At 36.2% G+C, this 23,303-nt stretch overlaps 1 protein-coding gene across 1 annotated transcript in view; it reads left to right on the top strand.

The window, feature by feature from the left end:
- ITGA2 (integrin subunit alpha 2) overlaps nucleotides 1–23,303 on the top strand; it is a 148,489-nt gene that overhangs the window by 95,486 nt on the left and 29,700 nt on the right. Inside the window, exons 17-24 of the mRNA XM_027863389.1 lie at nucleotides 4,697–4,848; nucleotides 8,987–9,097; nucleotides 9,265–9,347; nucleotides 9,869–10,010; nucleotides 17,172–17,264; nucleotides 17,939–18,015; nucleotides 18,115–18,198; nucleotides 22,935–23,037. Coding sequence (XP_027719190.1) covers nucleotides 4,697–4,848; nucleotides 8,987–9,097; nucleotides 9,265–9,347; nucleotides 9,869–10,010; nucleotides 17,172–17,264; nucleotides 17,939–18,015; nucleotides 18,115–18,198; nucleotides 22,935–23,037 — 845 coding nt within the window. The remainder of the gene's footprint in view (nucleotides 1–4,696; nucleotides 4,849–8,986; nucleotides 9,098–9,264; nucleotides 9,348–9,868; nucleotides 10,011–17,171; nucleotides 17,265–17,938; nucleotides 18,016–18,114; nucleotides 18,199–22,934; nucleotides 23,038–23,303) is intronic.

Genomic DNA, 23,303 nt, shown 5'->3' with positions numbered 1-23,303 from the left:
GAGCCTCAGTTCTGTCACTGACTACGACCCCAAGGTCATATCATTTCCCTTTGTTGGAATTGTAGTTTTCCCATCTGCACAATGAAGGGACTGGATTTAGAAGTCTCAGCTCAAGCACCACTTTCTGCATGAAGCTGCTAATCCACTCACGTTGCTAGCCCCCTGCCCTCAAAATCACGTTGTATCGATTTCATATTTGAACTCGTATTTGAACATATTGCTTACTCTGATAGAATGTAAACTCCCTGAGGGCAGGGAATGTTACTCTTTTATTTTTGTATCCCCAGTTCCTAGTGTAGTGCCTGGCCCTTGGTAAGCACATAAATGCTTATTGATTGATTGATTCTTAACATCCCTTTCTGCTCTAAAATCTTGTGGTCCTACAACGTGGCCTATCTTAAGCCTCACAGTCTTTGTAAAAAATTCACCCGTAACTTTAACCTTCATTGATTTTCCTCTTCTCTGAATGTCTGTAGCATTTGTAGGTTATACCATTCAGTTGGGCACTTTACTAATATTGTGTGGTATTTGGTTTTTTGGTTTCTTGCTGTTTCACATGAGGTAGGCTTGTGTTCTCAACATAATTCTTAATCTCTGTGATGGCAAGGGCCATCTGTCTGTGGCTCCTATATCTGCTACAGAGTGGAGCACATAGTGTGTATACTTAAACATTATTAATTGATTGATTCTATGTGGGGAAAATAGTTTCTGTAAAGGCAGGAATGAGAATGATTTATTTGTCATGGGGCAGCAAGGCTGGTATTAGGGAGACTTGTCCTCACTTGAAGTGCTATACTGCCTACCCACGCTTGTTGGACCACAGAAACACACATGCACACGTGCAAAGTCATGCACACACACACACACACACACACACACACGCACGCACACACACACACTCTCTCTCTCTCTCACTCATTTCTGACCCTTTCAGAAAAGATACAAGTTGCTTCAGGTCGGTGGTGAATTGGACAGACGATTTGATTAGAGCGCTCGAAATTATTTTATTATTTATAAGATTGCCTTATTGTATTAGTATTACACAGTAAAAGGTTGGAATTGAGTCTTGGTTTTTATTTACTAACTCCTGCTTATGTGACAAAGGGTGCAACAAATTTATTAAATGACTTTTCAATCAGTTTTAATGCTGCTGATAGTATTTGTAAAATGTTTTATTCTGTATAGTATGCTAGGACTATAGGACCATTCTGTTTGTGGGACTAGTTTACTCACTTTTCCTACTAAGTTTTAATATTCTAAAGTACTTTTGGTCACTCAGTCAATCAATTATTTTTAAGTGCCTTCTTTGTGCCAGAAATTGTACTTTCAATGGGAACACAAGGCAATTTTAATTTGAGATATGGAATATGCTGTTGTTCAGTCGTTTCAGTCATGTCTGACTCTTCATGACCCCATTTGGGGTTTTCTTGGCAAAGATACTGGAGTGGTTTGTCATTTCCTTCTCCAGCTTATTTTACAGATGAAGAAACTGAGGTAAACAGGGTTAAGTGATTTGCCTAGCATCTAAGACCAGATTTGAATTCAGTTCTTCCTGATTCTAGGCCCAGCACTCTCTCTACTGCACCGTGTAGTACAGGTCTACACAAACCAGATACAAGGTCACTTTGCAAGCTGTGAGGAGAGGCTAGTAAGTGGAATTATAAAGAAAGGCTTCATGTAAGGGATGGCACTTGTACTGAGTCTTGAAGAAAATCAGTGGTTTCAAGAGGTAGAGAGAGGTAAGGATATAGTGAATTCTGGGTATGGGGGACAGGTAGTACAAAGATTGGTAGATAGGAAATCTTATGTTAAGTACTTGGAACAGTAAGAAGACTAGACTGACAGTATCATAGTGTGTGCAGAGGGGACTAATGTGTAATATAGCTGGAGAGGCAGGATGTGACCTGGGTGTGAAGAAATTTAAATACAAAACAGAGGACTTTAGGGAGCCATTGAAATTTGTTGAATAGTAGAGGCCATAGTCATATATATATATATGTATATATGCATATATATGCATATATATATATATACACATATATATATTTTAGGAAAATCATTTAGGTAGAGTCAGAATGTATTCTTATAAAGAAAGAAACTGCTCTGGATATGTTGACTTCTTACCTAAGTTCTTATCAAAAATACAGCAATTAGAACTCCAAAGTCAGGCACTAACCTCATAACTGTGTGCTTTCCCTATTTTTTAACTTTCCACACTTGTCTAGAATTCTTTAGTTTTTTCAAAGATCATCCCAACTTTTAGTACATTTCACAGACTTGCCTTTACAGTGCACAAGAATCATAAAGGTACTTCAGTCCCAAAATCATTGCCTTATGATTCTTAATAGATCAGTCTGCTTAAATGATTCAGTGGAAAAATATATTCATTGGCAAACAATGGCTCACTGTCTGGTCAGAGTTCTGCCCTGGAAACATCTCATCTCATATATCTTCTGCTTTTCAAATGGAATTCATCCCTCTTGCCCTAAATGTACTCCAAACTAACTTTCTGCCATTAAGGTTCTTCGGAGAAGAACCTTAATGGCAGAAAGTTAGTTTGGAGGTTTCCCGAGTTGTTTTTATTTAGTATCTGTCCTTTTTACCTCTCAGGCCATTGTCTGGGCACAGACAGGTCAGTGATGATCAGTTGTTAATTAACTGTATTATTTTATACCATATTAATTTACAATACTCTGTGGTACACAAGGTTCCATTTGCATGAGATGTGAGTCTCATTTTCAAACCACTGGAATAACTAATTTTGAAAACATTTTCACTATTATTTCTGTCATTGGATGTCTATCATAATTTTGACAAATCACTTAAAATTCCAAGGCTGCAGTTTCTTTGCCTATAAAACAAAGGGGATGGACTAGATGCCTCTGAGGTCCTTTCTGGTCCTAGATATATATTCCTATGTGACCTTGTTGTTTAAGCTCAAAACAAAACAAAGCAAAAAACCAATAAATAGTCACCTCTCCTGAGACTAAAGACAACATTGACAAGGCTATTGGTGTCCTTGAAGAACTACTGTTTTCAGTAGTTTAGCACACTCGGGTTCAAAAATACAGAAAGTGCTAAAATAAAAGAGATGAGAATCTTGGAAGGAGTAGATAGTGCTATTAATAACATGTATTTTCCATGGAGAGATGGCCAGAGTTTTTCTCTACATTTTGGACACAAAATGACAGAAGGTCTTAATTAACTACTGTAGTTTTACTTTTCAAAGAAATTGAACTGTTTATGTCAATTCTTAATCCCCTAATATCCTCTTTCATCTTCCCTGTCCTAGATCAGGGTTTGTTTTTTCAGTGGTGTCCAACAGTTGTGACCTCATTTGGAGTTTTCTTGGCAAAGATACTAGAGTGGTTTACCATTTCCTTCTCCAGCTCATTTTATAGATGAGGAAACTAAGGCTAACAGAGTTAAGTGACTTGCCCAGGGTCACACAGCTAGCGAGTGTCTGAGACCAGATTTGAATTTGAGAAGATGAATCTTCCTGGCACTCTATCCACGGTACCACCTGACTTCCCCAGATCAGGGTTAAGGATGCTTTAATTTTTAAATTATGGTTAACTTTTTCCAATTACACTGAAATCAGGTGTGGGAAGGGAATCAAAGGTCAGTAAAGGGACTGAACAAGCCAACCTGGGAAAGAAGAGTTGATGGCATCTGCTTCTCTGCCTGTATTTGGCTCTTTGTTTTCTACCTGATCCTGTTTTTCTTTTAAAATTATTTGAATAGCATGTAAACAGAATGTACTATTCATATAAAATAATTCCTTCCCTGCCAATATACCCCTTACAATACATTGTTGTAAGAATCTAATAACATGACAACAGGTTTATTTAGCACTTTCTGGTTTCAAAACCTTTTACATACATGATCTCATTTAATCATTGCAGTAAACCGGCTTGAGGAGTCTTGTCTTATCCCGTTTTGCAGATGAGGAAACTGAAGCTCAACAAAGTAACTTGCTAGATTAGTTCACCTAACTTATAATTGGCAGAACCAGGATTCAGACACTATTTATTGACTAAATAGCTAATATTTCTTTTTACCACATTATACTCTAAAAATGCACTCTAAAAAGTATGAGGCATAGGTATACTGACCAATTATCATTTTTATATGATATGTGAAACAATCTGAGACATGGCAGAGAGAGAGGAAAAATGGTAGCCTAGCTGGTCCAAGCGAGAGATCAGAGCCTGAGAGGTCTTTTCATTAACACGTTTCATTCACTTCTATTTGGGAAAGTTTTGTTGGGACTAGATGCCACTCCCTTTTCTTATTATACTTTGTATCTTTGCCATCTTGCCTTATGAGACAAACACACCTCTTATGGTCTTTTCGCAGATTAATTTTGTAATTAGGAACATATTTGGTGTTCTTTCTTCTTGTTTGTGTGAGCTAGGTGGTATAGTGTACAGACTGCTGGGCCTGGAGTCAGGAAGACTCCAGTTCAAGACCAGCCTCAGACTCTTAGTAGCTGTGTGACTCTGGGCAAGTTGCTTTCTGGTTTCAGAAATGTTCTATCTGCCTCAGTTTCCTCAATTGCAAAATGGGTATAATAATAGTATCTACCTCCCAGGGTTGTTGTGAGAATTAAACGAGGTAATATTTGCAAAGCGCTTAGCATAGTGCTGGCATCATAGACATTTAAGAAATGCTCATTTTGTTCCTTCCTAAACAGATATTATCTACAACATAACACTTGATGCTGATCGAGTTTCCTCTAGAATAACTTCTAGGGGATTATTTAAAGAAAACAATGAAAGATACGTTAAGAAAAACATGGTGGTATATCATGCACAGACTTGTTCAGAGCACATCATCAATATACAGGTAAGAACTCAGAATTTTCTCTTTTTCCCACCGTGAAATTTCCCATAAACATCAAATAAACAAGAACTTTGCATGCTCCTTCCTGTAAGTACATTATTATACTCTTGCCTATTGGGTCAATAAGGAATGCAAAATATCATTCTGTGATAATATTTGTGATTTCTTTCCCTTTCATTGCACATAGTAAAGTCTTTCTATTGAGAGTGGAAATTATTTCACTTTTTTGCCTTTGTACTCCTGTGCTTATCACTTATTGTTACCTGGTTTACAATAGATATTTATGTAATGAGTGTTCGTTTTTTGATTTATACTTAGGTTCTCAACTTAAGATGTTGTTGTTCAGTTGTTTCAGTCCTGTCTGACTCTTTGTGACCCCATTTGGGGTTTTCTTGGCACAGATACTGGAGTGATTTGCCATTTTCTTCTCCAGCTTATTTTACAGATGAGGAAACTGAGGCAAACAGGGTTAAGTGACTTGCCCAGGGTCACATAGATAGTAAGTGTCTGAGGCCACATTTAAACTTAGGTCTTCCTGACTTCAGGCCTAGCTCTCTAACTAGCTGCTCCAAAAACAAGCTATTAATAACACATTAATTAAAAAAAAAAAACAAAGTCAATGTTTTCTTAAACAGAATTCCCAGTGTCTAAAAACAAAGAAACTCAAATGTCAGCAAATTGTATGGACCTGCTGTTGCATAGTAAAATATATGTATTGTTATGCTATTAAGAAGATCACCTCCAGGGGCAGCTAGGTGGCGCAGTGGATAGAGCACTGGCCCTGGATTCTGGAGGACCTGAATTCAAATCTGACCTCGGACACATAACACTTACTAGCTGTGTGACCCTGGGCAAGTCACTTAACCCCATTGCCTAGCTAAAAAAAAAAAAAAAAAGAAGAAGAAGATCATCTCTAAGTAATAGATAAATGGGTTTAACTTGGGATGGATAGAAGAGAATAGATGATAGCAGTCAACATTATTTAGTCCACTTTTGTGTTTTTATTTTATTTTTAAAAAATAAATATGATTGTTTTGGGGGGGGGACTGCCAACAGTAAAATTAAGTTGTAGATAATATACATATTTATCATTAGAAACTGTAAATGGAATTTGAAAGTAACTTATCAATCAAGAAACATTTATTAAACACCTACTCTGTGCCTGGCATTGTGCTCAGTGCTGGAGATTCAAAGACAAACATGAATCAATTGCTGCAATGAAGGAAATTCTATTCTTTTACAACGAATGTTTGTATATATATACATACGTGTGTATGTATGCATACAAAATATATAATATCACTAAAAGATGGAGTGAGGAACTACCCCTAGAGATGTTGTAGAAGGCCTCCTGCAGAAGGTAGTGCCTTAACCAGGGGTGGGGAACCTACGGCCTTGAGGACATATGTAGCTCTCTAGGTCTTAAGAAACTGCCCTTTGACTGAATCCAACTTCACAGAACAAATCCCCTGAATAAAAGGATTTGTTCTGTAAAACTTGGACTCAGTCAGAAGGCCACACTTGAGGACCTAGAAGGCCACATGTGGCCTCGAGGCGGCAGGTTCCCCACCCCTGGCCCTAAACTGATTCTTGAAGGAAACAAAGGATACCAAAAAGCAGAGGTGAGGAAGGAGTGCATTCCAGCCATGGGGACAGCCAGGGCAAAGGGACTATGATGGAAAATGGAGTAACAGGAATGAGAAACAGTAAGGCGGTGCTACAGTAGGTGAAGGAAAATCATTATAATAAGCTATAAATATTGATTGGGACCAGGATGTAAAAAGCTTTAAATGCCAAACATGAGTGTTTCTTTTTAGTCCTAAAGGCAATAGGGAGTTATTGAAGTTTATTGATTAGGGGAATGCCATTGACCTGCATTTTGGGAAGGTCACTTTGACAGCTGTGTAGAGAATGAGTTGAAATGGGGAAAGGCAAAGCAAAACAATGGAAATGTACAAACATGGCAGAACATGATGAAGTACTTTTCTGGGTTAATTTGGGTGGGATGATGATAAAGTTTAAAGGCAAACTTATCCAGCTGTTTAATAACTATAATTTGAAGACATAAATAAGACAATTACATGAATCATTTATGAATAAAAGCCTGAAAACTATTAATTTGTCATCTTTGGTATAACTTTAAACATAGGTCAAAGACATGTTCTTTCATTGGCGTAATTACTCCTTCCACCAACAAAAAATTGTATCCCAACTATAACTTAGAGAATGGTGTTAGAGAGTCATGTTGAAAAATATACCACCCTGTGGCCTATCTAGTAAGGAGCCTTTCTGAATTTAGCTAACGTGATCTTCAGACAATCAATTTACTGTCAATTTCTGGATTCCTGCTCAAAGACTTCCTAGCTTGGGAGACTCTGCCAGATCTGGTGATACAGTTAATTAATCAAAAGCAAAAATAAAAACCCCTGCCTTCAAGGAGCTTATATTCAATTGGAGGAGATAATATGTATGTTGTAAAATTTTAAATGCTACTTTCATATTTTTTGAGAATATGGGGTTATTGCCATTTGAATAGCCCTTTCCTGAAGTATGCATATAAATATATTTAGGGGGAATCAGCCAAAAATAATATATTACATTGTTACTAAGTACATTTAGCTTTTGTAATTTCTAGTTTATAATATTTTATTCTAATTGAAAATTGTGAGATGTCATTTATCTAATACTCTAAATTGTTCTTGTGCCACTTAGGAGCCTAATTTCCTAACTTCTTACCCAGTACAGAGGAGAGTGGAAGTCATTATTGCCTTCATTATCTAGATAGATTGCCTTCATTTTCTGTCTCTAGAGTAGAGACAAGCACTGTCTTTGAGCTTATCAATCACAACCCTGAAACTACCCCCTCAGGTCTTCTTTTGCCACTGCCCTAATTGCCACACTCCAAGGTTCTTCCCCTCTCAGATTGATATATATTTATTTTTTTATTTGATTAGGTAAAAGGCCATTCTTTGTCTCATTTCTTACCTAGTCTTAATCATTGAGTGGACTTTGCCTCAGTCAAACTGAGACCTGGGGAAGACTTTAGCTTAAAAAGGCCAAGGTGTCCCAATGCATTCAGGGCCCTCATCAGTTGTTCCGATTCATATCTTGCCACTGGACCCAGATGGCTCTGGAAGAGAGAGTGAGGCTAGTGATTGCACAGCACTCCCTCACTTAAATCCAATTCACTTGTAAGTCATGGCATCACCTTCCTGGTACCATGGTCCTCTTTGAGAACAAAGGACAAGCAACAATTGCCAAACCAAGTTTCCTTCCACACCACAATCTAATATTATGTGGTCAGCAACTTTGGCCAGGAAGCCTAGTGGTTCTTGAAAATTAAGTTTTTGTGATAGAAAATTAGAGAAATAACTATTGACCAAAAGATTGGATTCTATATTAAACTGACAGGCAATGGAAGATGGGAGGAAAGAAATTTCTAAGGGTTCTTTTTTCTGATTATTGTAACTGAATAGATCATTAACTTTTATGACCATTTACTGTTTTATCTACACTACACTAAAGTCCTGCTCTGGTTGCTCACTGTAGTGTAGGGGTGCCCTGAGTTCTTTAAGACTATGCCAGCACAATGCAGGACTGGAAGAGTCTACCAAACAAAAAGCTACATATATGGACCCAGCAGCAGACTATGCTTGTCTTTCCTCAAACCTAGCTAAGTTTGGAGAGGTTCCTCAAAGGATATGGGTTAGCCACTGTTACTTAGAGACCATTTAGGGGGTGAAGAGAGTTTGATTTGACTAGACAAAGGGAGTATATATACTAATGGAATCCTACAACCTTAAGGAAGTGGGTATCCATGATTAACAAAATCTTCTGATTATATTAGCTGAAATAAATGCCATACTTTTTGAGTTTAATTTTATTTAAGCCTTTGGATGAAAATGCCAAAGACCAGCAACATGTCTAAGGAACTGGAACTTCACGACATGAAGGATGTGTGACTTCATCCGTCTTGAATGTGGATCCTGAATGAGCCCCTTAGCATCCTGTCTCTGTCTCTTGCTACCCATATTCACAATTGAGAGTTGACCATGTTCGTAATAGTGAAATCATTCTGTAGCTACTTTTTATGTCACTTTCTTTACTCTGTTCAAATTGAAAGAGAAGCTTTGTTTCTCAGGAACCTTCTGATGTTCTCAACTCCTTAAATGTCCGAGTGGACATCAGTTTGGCAAAGCCCGGTACGAGTCCTGCTCTTGAAGAGTATTCTGAGACTTCAAAGGACTTCAGTGTAAGTAGAGGCCTGGCCTTCACAATTTTTAAAATGACTAATTCTGATCTTTGACCAAACCAAATTAAATTCCAATAGTCACAGTGCCAATGCTAATAATAACACAATCTCAAAGTTGCCTCCCTTAACAGTATGTGTGGGGAAAATGACATTTTCACTTTCTTTAGATACCTTTTTTAAAAGACTGTGGGGATGATGGAGTCTGCATCTCTGATCTTGTCCTTAAAGTTCAACAGATAACGGATACTCAGTAAGTTTCATTTTGAAACTGTGTGTGTGTGTGTGTGTGTGTGTGTGAAAGAGATAGACAGATGGGCAGATGGAGAGAGATGAAAGGGAGAGAGAGAGAGGAGAGAAATGAGATGAAATAATATATGCTGAAGAAGATTTTGTTCAGTTACTCTTTATAAATAAAGTATGTATTTGTTATGTGAGGAACATTTGCCATTTGCCATGAACAAATACCTATACAAATAGAATTTCAGTTCCTGGCATTAAGTGTAGAAGGAAAACACTTGGGGAATATGCCTATTTGTATTTTAAAGTTACAATTAAGAAAACATAGTAACATTTCATCATTTTACTTTTATTCTCATCTAAAGTAGTCCTAATTCAGTTTATTGCTCAGAAATATTTTATTCCCAGTATTTCAATCTCATATAAAACATCTTTGTAATTTTGGGTGTGGAAAGTCTTTGAATATCCAGGATTGATTGATTTGGAGATAAATTGTGCCATTTGCTCTAGCTTTTTTGCTTTTATTATTAACAGAAAACAGCCATATATTGTCAGCAGCCAAAATAGAAGGTTAACATTTGCAGTGATGCTGAAAAACAAAGGGGAAAGTGCTTATAACACCAGAATTGTAGCTGCCTTTTCAGAAAACTTGTTTTTTGCCTCGTCCTCTGCATCGGTATGTGATGGTATGCCATGATTAACCTAACTTTTCTTCATACTTAAAGCATTTGTCCATTTGGGCCTGTAAATGGGGAGCTCTTTGTTTCCTCTTGTCTAGTACTGAAACCTTCCCTCTTTTCCCAAGTGCCCTTGAGGCTGCTCAGCTCATCTTCCTCATTTAAAGCAGGGTTTCCATCTTAATAATAAAAACATCCTAATTTTATAACTTCTAACTAAGGCAGGTTGGCATATAAACTGGCACTATATCTAGACAGATTTTTGCTTTACTGGACAAATTATCTTTTCTTTTCCTGTGAGACTTGGCATGAGAAATTTTATACTACCCTAATTCCCAGTAGCACATAGATCTGGTGCTGCTGCTGTGTCTGCCTCCCACATGCCTCAGCCTGAACTTGCTAAATCAAAGGGCTGATATGCACAGAGCTTAGACTTATTCTTTGTAGCTTTGTAGCTTTGGAACCACAGGCCTTTCTGTGGTCAAGGTTTTTATATTTGAGCCAAACACACTAATCAAATAGAGATGAACACTGTGCCAGAAACACATTTGCATGCGGGTATTTTCCCCAAGGGATAAAGGAAAATAGAGCAAAAGCTATAATTTGGGGTGTTTTTTTAACAGACACACTTAATAGGATAAAAAAGATTTTTATCTAGTTTCTTATTTAAACTTGTTGGGCTTAGTTTTGAGCCTGCCCTGACCTTTTCAGTATTTTTTTGGGGGGGGAGGGTGCAGTGGGGAATTAAAAATGCAACTTTCTATTTTAAAGGAAAAAAGATTCTAAAAAAGATTTGAATAATTAAATCTAAGAAGTTAATAGCAGAGTCCAGTGCCTTTTAGCATTGTTTTCATTTGAAATATTTTAGTCATTGGTTTTGTTTACTTTGCTTTCCATTATTTCTTCAAGTTTTCCCCCAGTCCAATCCATCTTCCACTCAGCTGTCAAATTACTCTTCCTAAATCAGAGGTCTGACTGTCACCCTCTTATTCAGTAAACTCCAGTGGCTCCCTATCACCTTCAGGATCCAGTACAAAATCCTCTGTTTGGCTTTTAAAGCCAGCCATCATTTGGATATTGCCTTCCTACTTTTCCAGTCATTTTACACTTTACTCTCCCCAGTGTACTCTATGATCCAGTTAACACTTGCCTTCTTGCTTTTTCTCACTCTAGAGTCGGACTCTAGATTTTCATTAAAAGGATTTGTTCTGTAAAATTTGGGATTCAATCAGAAGGCCACACTTAAGGATCTAGAGGGCCACATGTGGCCTCAAAGCCATAGGTTCGCCACCCCTGTGAGTCTAGACACCCCAATGCTGGATACTTTCATTGGCTATCCTCCATTCTGGAACTCCTATTTCTCAATTCCACCTTCCAGCTTCCCTTATTTCCTTCAAGACTCAGCTAAAGCCCCACATTCTGCAAAAGAGCCTTTCCTAGTATCCTTAATCTTAATGCCTTTCCTCTTCTATTTTTTTCAATAAAATATATTGATTTTATATATATATACATACATATATATGTGTGTATAAATACATAAATGTATATGTATATGTACACACATACAAGTATATATGTACATATATACATATATGAGTATATATATACAAATATTTGCATACGTATATATACACATACTTATCCTGGTCATTCTGTAGATAGTTGTTTACATGTTGTACTCTCCATTAGCTTGTTGAGATCTGGGACTGTCATTTGCTTTTCTTTGTATCACCAGTACTTAGCACAGTGCCTGGCACAGATAGGTGCTTAATAAGTGTTTGTTGACTTGACTTGATTTATCAGTATTCCTATGTTTCTCTGAATTCCCATAATCTTTCTAGTCATCATATCTTATTGCATAATAATATGCTATTACATTCATATACCACCATTTGTTTTCTAGTCAATGAATTTCTAAATTTTTTTTGCCTGGAACAGAAACTTTGCTCCTAGCTTATGTTGTTATTGTTCATGAATTCTTTTCAACTAGTAAGCTTTTATTTTCTTTCCTCACCTCTCTTCTCCCATTAAAAAGAAAAAGAAAAACCCTTGTAAGAAATATACATAATCAAACAAAATAAATTCTAATGTTGACCATGTGAAAATGTATGTCTTATTGTGCATCTTGAGCGTATCATTTCTCTGTCAGGAAGTGAGTAATATTCTTCATCATTGGTCTTTTTGCACTATGGTTGGTCAACATTGATCAGCATTCCTATGTTTTTCAAAGTTGTTTGTCTTCATACTGTTGTTATTGCATCAACTGTTTTCCTGGTTCTGCTCATTTTACTATGCATCATTTCATACGGGTCTTCCCAGGTCACTGATATCATCCTTTTTGTCCTTTCTAATGGGATGATGATATTTCGTTATATTCATATAATTTGTTCATTCCTTAATTGATGATTTTTATTAGTTTCTAGTTTTTTGTTACTAGAAAAGGGTCTCTTACAAATATTATTGCAGATGTGAGTACTTTTCTTCTTTCTTTGATTTCTTTGTAGTATAGCCCTAGTAGTAGCATTTCTGTGTCAAAGGACATGCACACTTTGGTAATTTGGGGATGCATAGTTTGAATTTGCTTTCCAAGATGCCTTGACCAATTCACAGTTCTTTACCAGTGCCTTGTTTTCCTATAGACCCTCCAACATTTGTCTTTTTTTTTTGCCAACTTTGATAACTAAGGGATGTGAGGTATAGCCTCAGTTTATTTAGTTTGCATTTTTCTTATTAGTGACTTGAAACACTTTTTCATGTAGCTATTGATGGTTTAGTTTTCTTCCTTTGAAAACTGCTTATTCATATTCTTTGACTATTTGTCAATCATAGAATGTAAAATTGAATCAGTTCCTTATATATAGTATATCCCAAAAGTCTTAGTGCAGTCTTAAGCTTAAAAGGGCACTAAGACTTTTGGGACATGCTGTATGTCTTGAAAATGAGACCTTAGTTAGAAAAACTTGCTGTGTAGATTTTTTTCCAGTTTTCTAATTTCAGCTGCATTCAACTTTTACTTCTTAAATTTTTTCTCAATTTATGACAGTCTACCTTTTTTCCCTTCTACCTCCCCCCCCATACAAATGACAAACAAAACAAAACCCTTGCAATAAATATACATTTGTTGAGCAAAGCAAATTCCTGCATTGGCCATATTAATACATACATATACATATATGCATGTGTATTTATTTATTTATGAAGAGGGTGGTGAGATAGAAGGCATGTGCTCAGTACCAGTACTCTAGGTTCATTGTAATCTATTTCTGTTCCCCTGTCCTTCTCCTTCCCTGTTCCAGAGCTAAATGGCAGGTTCTTATCTCTTTCTTTCCTTTTAAACCTCTTGTTGTGATGTACCCTTCTTGGTTAGAGTTCATTTTCCTTAGGATGAATTCTTCCCTTAATCTCCCTGTTATTCCTTCCTTTTGTTCTTCCCTTTCCCTCTGTTTTCTTGTTCCAATCCAATGTAATCCAATATTTATTGAGCACCCCCCATGTGCCAGGCACTGTGCTAAATGGTGGGGATGTAATTAATAAAAAAGAAAGACATTCCCTGCCCTCAGAGATCTTGCATTTCCTTTCTTTTCCCTTGCCCTGTCCTTTTAGTGAATTCCTTTGCCTCCCCTTTATCTTTCACCTTTAAAGGTCATCAAAATATACCCAAACCCTCCTTAGGCCCTCTGCCTTATTAGATTCTCTTTATAATCTTAGTCACGTCTATCATCTCCCCATATTAAAATGTAAGCCATTCATCCTTGTTTAGTTTATTACTATTGCTCACTTGTATTTACCTTTCTTTGTTTCTCTTGAGTCCTGTATTTATATTTCAGAATTTCTTATAGTTCTAATCTTTTATGTCAAGAATGCTTGGAAGTCCTCTATTTTATTAAAGGCTTATTTTTTCCCTGCAACATTATATTGAGTTTTGGTGGGTAAGCTACTTTTGGTTGTAAGCCTTTATGTTTTGCCTTGTGCAATATTATATTCCAAGCTCTCCATTCCTTTTTAGTTGCCATTGATAAATTTGTATGATCCTGACTGACCCTTTGGTATGTAAATTCTTTCTTTCTGGCTACTTGCAGTATTTTTTCTCTGACCAAGAATCTCTAAATGTTGTTTATAATATTCCTGGGAGTTTTATTTTGAGGTATCTTTAGGAAGGGGACTAGTGGATTCTTTCTTTTCACTTTGTCCTCTTGATTCTAAGAGATAAGGGAAGACTTTTGAAATAAGATGTTTAGCTCTTTTTTTTAGTCCCAACTTTCAGATAGTCCAATAATTCTTTTACATCACCATAATTTCCCCAGTATCCTTTTACCTTCCGCTCCCAAAGAGCCCATACCATATAACAAATAGTATTTTTAAAGACACAAAAAGAAAAAGAAGAGGAAAAATCAGTATAGCTTATCAACATATGGAAAATGTCTAAAAATATGTGCAATGTGCAACACTTGAAAGCTTCCCATCTCTGCAAAAGAGTGGGATGGGAATGTCTTCTTGTATCTCTTATGGCTTGTTCTTTGTAATTTTGCAACATTCATTTTTAATTTTTTATCCTTCTTTCCATTTACATTGTTGCAGTCATTCTTTTTATTGTTCTCTTTGATTTGATTACTTCATTCTTCTTAGTTCATGTAGCTCTTTCCATGTTTCTCTATTCATCACATTAGTTATTTCTTATATCACAGTAGCTTTCAATTACATCCATGTGCCACAATTCCTTTAGGCATTCTTTGATCAGTGGATATCTACTTTTTCCAGTTCTTTGTACTCACAAAATATGATACTGTAACTATTTTGCTGTATACTGGTACTTGCTTCTTATCAATGGCCTCCTTGGGGCATAAGGCTAGTGGTGAAATCTCTGGGTAAAAGGGTATGGAGAGTTTACCACTTTATTTACATGATTTTGAATTGCTTTCCAAAATGGTTGTACTGATTTATAGCTACACCAACAATGCACTAGTGTTCCTATCTTCCCATAACCACTCTCAACATTAATTATTCCCATCTTTTATAATCTTTGCCAGTTTGCAGGATGTGAGGTAAGACCTCAGGATTATTTTGATTTTTATTTCTCTTATTATTAGTGATTTATATAGTCCAGTGATTGTTAAATTATCTTCTTTTGACATATTTTCCAGATCAGTTGCTTTTGATATATCTTTTGTTTGTTTTTCAACTATTTTTATATTTCTTTTTGTTTCATGGAATCATTGCTTCTTTTAGTCTATTCTAATTTTCATGTAGTCTGTTGATTAGGTAAAGTTTTACACCTCTTTGTCAAGTTATTTATTGTCTAATTCTTTCTTCCATATCTAATTTCTTTTGCAGTTTTCCCTAGCACCTTCATTTATTTTCCAATTATTTCCTCTAGTGCTTTCATTTCATTTATAAAATCCTTTTGGCTCTTCAAAACCAAACTTCATCTCTTCTAAGAATTATAGTTGAACTTGTGCCCAAGCTGTGTTGTTCTTTGAGGCTTTGTTTGTATTTGTTTTGGAGTTGTTCTCTTCTTATACATTTATGTCTTGAGCATCCCTATAACCCTAATAGCTCTATAGTGGGATTATTTTTGTTTGCTCTTTTTTTCAGCCTTCCCTCTTGACTTTGAACTATGTGTTAGAGCCAGCATTGGAGACAGCCACACAGCTGCTACTTCTATATTTGTTCCTCACTCAGTACACAGAGTAGATGACCACTCCTTGACTTGAATTGCCACTGTTAGTCATGGGGTCCCTTCTCCATCCCCACTGGATCTGTGACCCAGCACTTTTAGTGAGTGACAGAGCTTCCAGGTAGCACCTGTTTCTTCTTGTTGCACAAGGTCAGGCCCCTTAGTGTCAGATCTGGAACCTCTTCTTCCTTTGGTGTACATTGCACATGGGGAGACCCTCAGCAGTCTTTCTGCTGCCATGCTGCAAGTGGCTGTTCCTGGCTAGACTCCATCCCCAGTGGAAGTAGGTTTCTCTGTGTTTTTATGCTGACCTGGACTGGAAAAAAAAAGACTCAATCTGATTTTTTTTTTCTTAGACCTCCTAATCAAGGCTCAACCTGATGGGTTTTCTAGATTTTTATGAAATAGTTGTAGGAAAGAGCTCAGCTGTATTTCTTCCTGGTACTTTGCCCTCTTGGCTGCTTTTTGCCTCTCACCTTTTTTTCTACTACAAAAAAAAAATGTTGCGAGAAGCATTTTCTTATATTGGAAATATTTTTTTTTCCTTTTTTCTAACATTGACCTAATTAGGACATATGGCCAGTAATTAGATCTTTGGCCCTAAGGGTATGAATAATTTGATAACTTTCAGTCCAAAATTCTTTTTTTTTTTTGGATGAGGCAATCAGGATCAAGTGACCTGGCTAGGATCACACAGGTAGTAAGTATCATGTGCCTGAGTCTGGATTTGAACTCAGGTCTTCCTGACTCCAGGACTGGTGCTATATCCACTGTACCACCGAGCTGCCCCTCAGCCCATAATTCTACATTGCCTTCCAGAAAGGTTGGACCAATTCACAGTTCTACCACTAGTATTTTGATGTGTCTGACTTTACACAGCCCCTTCAACATTATTTCTGGCTTTTACTATATCTTGCGAACTTGGTGGTCGAGAAATGAAAGCCCAGAGTTACTTTGATTTGCACTTCTCATTATTGGGGATTTGGAGAATTTAAAAATATTGTCAATAGTTTGTGTTCCTTCTTTTAAAAACTGTCCCCCTCCATTGATCATTTATCTTTTCGAGAGTGTCTCATCATGAATTTAATTTTTTTTTCAGAAACAATGTAAAGCAAATTCAAAATAGATCAGACTAAACTCAAAACTCCAAGCCTACCAATAACAGAATCCCACAATGTTCAATACTCAAAAGGAAACCTCACTGTGATATTTCTCACAAATGATTATCTGTCCTTTGATTGAAGACCTCCTAGAAGGGTAAAGCCACTGTCTTTAGTAGCAGTGCATTCCATTTCTGGACAGCTTTAGTTATAAGAAGTTTTCCTAGCATGTAGCCTAAAATTTCTAATTCAAAATGATTTAAAAATAGATAAAATACTTCACTTTATTATTATTATCATGCTTATATATATATTTTTTAAATCTCTCATACTTGTACATACAATCATCACTTTTGAGTTTTGGTTTTTTTTTGTCTGCCCTTCAGGTTGATGGGACTGAAGTTTCATGTCAGTTGGATACTTCCAAGAAGGTTCTCACCTGTAATGTTGGCTATCCTTCTGTCAAGAGTGACCAGCAGGTATTCCTGGCATGTCACTGTTCAAATGTGCTTTAGCTTCAGTGCTCCTAGGTTTTCATTAAGTAATACTGATTAATTAAGCAGCTTCACAAGCAACCTCATAAGACAAGTAAAGGAAAATGACCTCATCATTCTTAACAATTTCTAAGTTGATTTTTTTTTCTTTAAATGTTTATTTGAATTGGATAAATTAGAATTTTTCATGTATTCTAGATTTTGGGAATAACCCACAATCTGTGCCTTCTATACTTAGACATGACCTATGACTGAGTACTGTATCTTCTCAGCCTATTGCCTGCCACTTGTGAAAATGCCAGACAGGAAAGTCCTAAGCTTATCTCTTGACACTAACTCAAACATAGTGCAAAGATGATAAACTATTTGGTACTGGATGCAGAATGACAATGTAAGCTTTGGGAAGGGTGGGGGGAGGTGAAAGTGAGTCTCATTTTGTTTAAAAAAAAAAGACCAAATTCTGGAGGTGAAGTGAGTCAGGATACATTAGTAACCTTAGTTGAGAATGACAAGATTGTGACAGATTTCTACATTTTGATATCGATTGAATTCAGAATCAAATTGCCATTTTTGTAAAACACTTTGATTGAGTGATTTATGAGAACTTCTCTGGGATTCATTTATGTATATATCTGTTTCTTTGGATTTTATTTTCACAGGTGTCTTTTATTATAAACTTCGACTTCAATTTCCAAAATCTTCAAAACTTGGCACATGTCAGTTTTCAAGCTTTAAGGTGAAATGTCATTAATTGTGACGTGGGAGTGGGTAGGTTTTATACTGTATACATTTAAAGCAGCATTTTAATTTTTTTCATCCTATGTTTTCTAAATAGTGAGAGTCAAGAAGAGAAGGAGGAGGACAATACAATCAACTTCAAAATTCCCTTGCTGTATGATGCAGAAATTCATTTAACAAGGTAGGTGGAGTTAACACTGCTGACAACAGATGTGTCTGTAATATATTGCTTTTTGAATTTTTAGTGTGCCCATTAATGAAGAGTTCTTTACTTCCACTAAGTAGAATACTTTGCTATGTCAAGAGTTAATATCAAAAACCTTTGCCCAAGTCAAACAACTGGCTACCAGGTAGGTTTTGAGTGACTCTTTTGGGCCTGTATGGGAAACTTCATCACTGTAGGCTTAATGATCTATTTAGTCTCATTGTTACCTGAGAGGGGCTTTATACCCATAAGCATTTCCTACCACCAACAGAATGCTTCCAAGTTTCTGCCAGTCACCCACCACCCCCTAACTACATCAATAAGGAGTAAGGAAATGTTAGCACTTCCAGTAGCCACCATCTATGTGCATGAAACCAAGAATTGTATTCTTTAGTGCAGAAAACACATTGTGTTATATATACTTTGGTAGTCAGTGAAGATATGATTGATGACTAAATGAATGCAATAATAGTACAAAAGTTAGGTTAAACATGAACAGGTAAGAGAGGTCTGAGGGAAAATTCATTGTTGCTTTTTCTTTCTGAAATGGAAACCTGTAGATCCGTGGCAGAAGCATTGTGACTGGTAATAGTCATAGTGAATGTTTAAGGAAACTGATGTTATCAAGTGAGCATCACACACAGTACGAAAATCTCAGTGGGTTAATACCATCTGCTTGTCTCATTCAGAAGTGGTTTGGCAGCCTGAATGTACAGCACATGTGCTCAAGCCAATGCCCATTAAACTTTGGGTCAGTAGCGCCATAAAACATGTAGGTCAGTGTTCTCAGTCTGCTAAAACACTCAAGTGAACTTCTAGCAAAGTTGAATGCCCTCCCCAAAGCTGGCAAGGAAGATTCTACCAGTGGCATCCCATGAGCCAAGTATCTAGAAGTTACAAGTTGTTATTGCTGCTTTGTCCCAGCCGCCAAAGTGCCAGATATCTAACAGGTTGCTGAGAGGGGGAGAAAAGGCCAAAAAATACATTAAATAGAGGATATGCCATGTAGTCTTAATGTTGAAGTATGAACACTTGTGAGAAGAGGGTCCTAAAATGAATGAATCGTAAACTTGGACACAAATGGAAACAAAGTCTAGGTTACTGCAATCATCACTTGGAAATCACTAGTAAATATTGCTGTTGTCACACTGTTACCATCATTGTTCAAGTAAATAATTGAGGTCAAGTGTGTCCGCCAGAGATGGTTAGTTATCACATCATCTGTTTTTTTTTTATCCCAACTGCATCATCTCTTTCTTATTCTCAATTGTTTGTTCTCATTTGTTTCTTTCTTACTTTTTCGCACAGTTACCCTAAAAGTTTCGTTTAACAGGAAATGAATATGATAGTTTCTTTTTTACTCATCACCACCTATATATTTGCTTTTGCATTACTATCTTTGATCCAAAAAAGATACTCAAGGGATTGTAACATGCAAGTGTACGTGTGTGTTTGGAGCAATGTATTTTGAGGGAAAACAAAACACCCTGTGCTTTTATGGTTTGCATTCCTCAAACCTCATGCCTTCCAAAAATCAAGGGAAATTACAGTTAAATATCAATAAGCAAGATATGTTGAAATGCCCTCCAGGTGAGTAAATAAAAGTTATTTATGAAGCACAGTTGCTTCAAGATGGGTATTTAAAAGTGGAACAACTCTTAAACATGGAAGAAAAATAAAGAATAATTCCCTTTAAACCACAGCAGGGATTTAGGAAAGCAGCATATCATTACCTAATTCATAATTTGGCCAGTGCTCCAGAGCTTACACTTTCTGGAAGGTACTATGGAATCTTCCAAGAATACAAAATGTCAAACCTTCAGTCTCTCAGTTGGCGTGTCCTCTGTTCCATGGAAGTTATAATAAATTGGTTTGTCTCATCCAAACACATTAACAGATTATACATATATATACACACATATATATACATATTTATTTCCTCATAACACATTTTTCTTTTAATAATTTGAAAAACTATCATCACAAACAACCCTCCTCCTCCAATAAAATAAGTTCATTATAAATGAAGGAAATTTGGGGATTTGAGGTTCCAAAAGAGATACAAGAACCTCCTCCATGTTAGAAAACGTAAAGTTTGCAAAAATCTAGTTGGTGGGAGCACTGGCATTGGAGTCAGAAGAACTGTATTCAAGTAGCATATCTGACATTTAATAGTTGATTAACCTTTAGCAAGTCACAGCCTCTCTGAGTCTGTTTTCTTTACTTAAAATAAAGGATCATAGATCCAGAATTGGAAGAGGCTTCAGAGGGTTGGACATGGTACAACCTCCTCAGTTTGCAGATTAATCAACTGAGGCCAAAGGAGATTAAATGGCTTGCCAAAATCACACAGACATTCAGCATCAGAGCTGAGATTTGAACCTAGGTCCTCTGATGTGAGAACCAGTGCTCTTTCCACAGTAACACATTGCCTCCTAATCATGCCTACCTCATGGATGTGTTATGATAAAGGCACTTTGTAAATCTTAAAGCATGATATTATATATTATATATATATATATATATACACACACACATATATACACACATACATATATGAAAGCTATTATATATGTGTTTGTGCACATGCACACATACACACACACACACACACACACATATACATAAATATGTTTTCCTTTGTAGTGAATCACTTATAGGGGATGAACAGATAGCTATTGTAAAGGCAAAATGTGCTAAGGGGTATACTTTTTTCTTTTCTTTTTCTTTTCTTTTCTTTTCTTTTCTTTTTTTTAGGCAGTTGGGGTTAAGTGACTTGCCCAAGGTCACACAGCTATTAAGTGTCAAGTGTTTGGTCTGAGGCCGAATTTGAATTCGGGTCCTCCTGACTTCAGGGCCGGTGCTCTATCCACTTCGCCACCTAGCTGCCCCCTGGTATACTTTTCTTGAGGTATTTCCACCCCCTCGATTTGGACCAGTCCTCTAGCGCTCTAAAAAGAAGGAAGCTCTTCTTTCTGGGTTGCCTAACTCTATAAATTATAGACTTTTTAAAAAATCATTTATAATTAAGATTTGAACAGTGATAAGCCTGGGGTTTCTATTCTAGGACCATCTTAGGCGCACCATAGAAGAAACTTTTTATTTGCTTTCTTAAAGGAAGCCTCCAGACCAGTTAGGACCCCGTGTGGACTGAACCCTAGTCTAGATGCCAGTTCTCAAAGTCTGATCTGGAACCAAACTCCTCTCTTCTGTAGGGAGTTCTTAATCTATTTTTTGTGTCCTGGGCCCCTTGGGTGATGCCAGTAACCCATTCTCAGAATCATGTTGTTAAAATCATAAAATAAAAAACTTAATACATAATAATTAATAGTTTAATAGTAAATTAATACTTAATAAATATATAAAATAAAATACTTTAGCATTATAAAAGAAATCAATTATATTGAAATACAATTATCAAAATATTGAAAAGTGTTAACAAGCCCAATATATTAAAATTTTGAAATACAGTTATCAAACATTTTTTACAATTTTAATGAAATCCAGTTTAAGAACTTTTGCTCTAGCACAAGGTGAATGAATAAGTGTGCTCCAGCCTACATTCACCCTGTAATAAATATTAGAGATATTGATATAGTAGAACTCTATTACTTCTTAAGTTTTTTGGGTTTTTTTTTCATGCTAACAGTACTTTATTGGGTATTGGGCAACCTGGGTTTGCATCCTACCTTTGGTGCTATGTGTGTGACTTTGAGAAGTAATTACCCTTCTTTAGGCCCATTTTCTCACCTGTCAATTGAATCTTTAACTTTCTTTCCAGCTCTAATATTCTTTGAAAATGTTTTAAGCCACATCCTTTATAGTCAGCAATATCATTTATCCATTCATTAGAGTTAGGACTGAAGAGGATGGCAGATGCCATCTAATCAAACTCCATTATTTTACAGATAAGGAAACTGAGGTTCAGAGAGCTTGAAGAGGTTGATTTGTATACTGACCTAAAAGCAGGACTAGAACTCAGGTTCTCTGACACCATATCTCTGGGGCTTTTTCCATTATACCATGGAGTTCTTGTATATTCACTGAATGAATATTATTTGAGTATTTTTTAATGTGGAATTCCACAATGACATAGTAATTTTGTAAAGTGGGTGTCCAGCAGGATAACGTAATTAACTGCTCCAGGAGAGCTTCTAGTTATTAATACAATTGACCATGGTGTTAAGGGCTAGTAATGTGGCAGAATACAAGGAATGCTGGACTGGAAATCACAGGCCCTAGATTCCTCTTGTCCCTCATGGGACACTGATTAACTATATGACTTTGAATATGTCATTTAATTTCTTGGCATCTTAGTTTTCATAAAATAAGGTAATCTCTAAGGTTACTTTTGGCTTTAAAATCTATAATTTAAAATTCACATTTCTCTCATTCAACATACAGTAGTATGTTTTAAATAAAATTTTAGCAGAAACGTGATGAAGAGGCAGTCATTTCAAAAGAAGTTTCTTTGGTCCTGAATTGTAAGTCATGTGAATAAGATGACAGTGGACTCTAATGAAAGTTATTTTTTAGTTTATTTATAAAGCTCCTTGAACTCCTGGATATTGACACCATTCTTTTCTTTTTAATGCTATTCTTTAGTATTAATCTGACCTTAGAAATATTTAGGTGAGAAGGAAAAAAAAGGTAAGATTTTAATAGCACCCATTAAACAAAAAATATCTGATTTTAAAACCATCATTCAACAGGTCTACCAACATCAATTTTTATGAAGTCTTTTCTCATGGCAATATTTCCTCTACTGTGAAGACTTTTGATGAGATTGGACCCATGTTCAGTTTTTCACTTAAGGTGAGTAAGGTGGCTGTGAGTATGGGAAAGCAAAGAGAGAATGGTGGGGAGTAAACAACAGCAGCAACAACATTAAAAATAAATGAATATTTTTTTAAAGCCACAGTGAATCCAGGTAAAAGAGCAGAATGTAAATAAAATAAAAAGAATATAGGCAGGGCCAAAAGTAAGAACACAGAGGTATGTGAAGGTATATGTGCAAATCATTGTGGTTTTAGAGTTTAAATTCAATGTTTTTCAAGGAAATATATGTATATTCTGTTTCT

This window comes from Vombatus ursinus, unplaced genomic scaffold (assembly GCF_900497805.2).
Source record: "Vombatus ursinus unplaced genomic scaffold, bare-nosed wombat genome assembly UNPS02014772.1, whole genome shotgun sequence".
Lineage (NCBI taxonomy): Eukaryota > Metazoa > Chordata > Mammalia > Diprotodontia > Vombatidae > Vombatus > Vombatus ursinus.
This window is presented reverse-complemented; position numbering and strand designations above follow the sequence as displayed.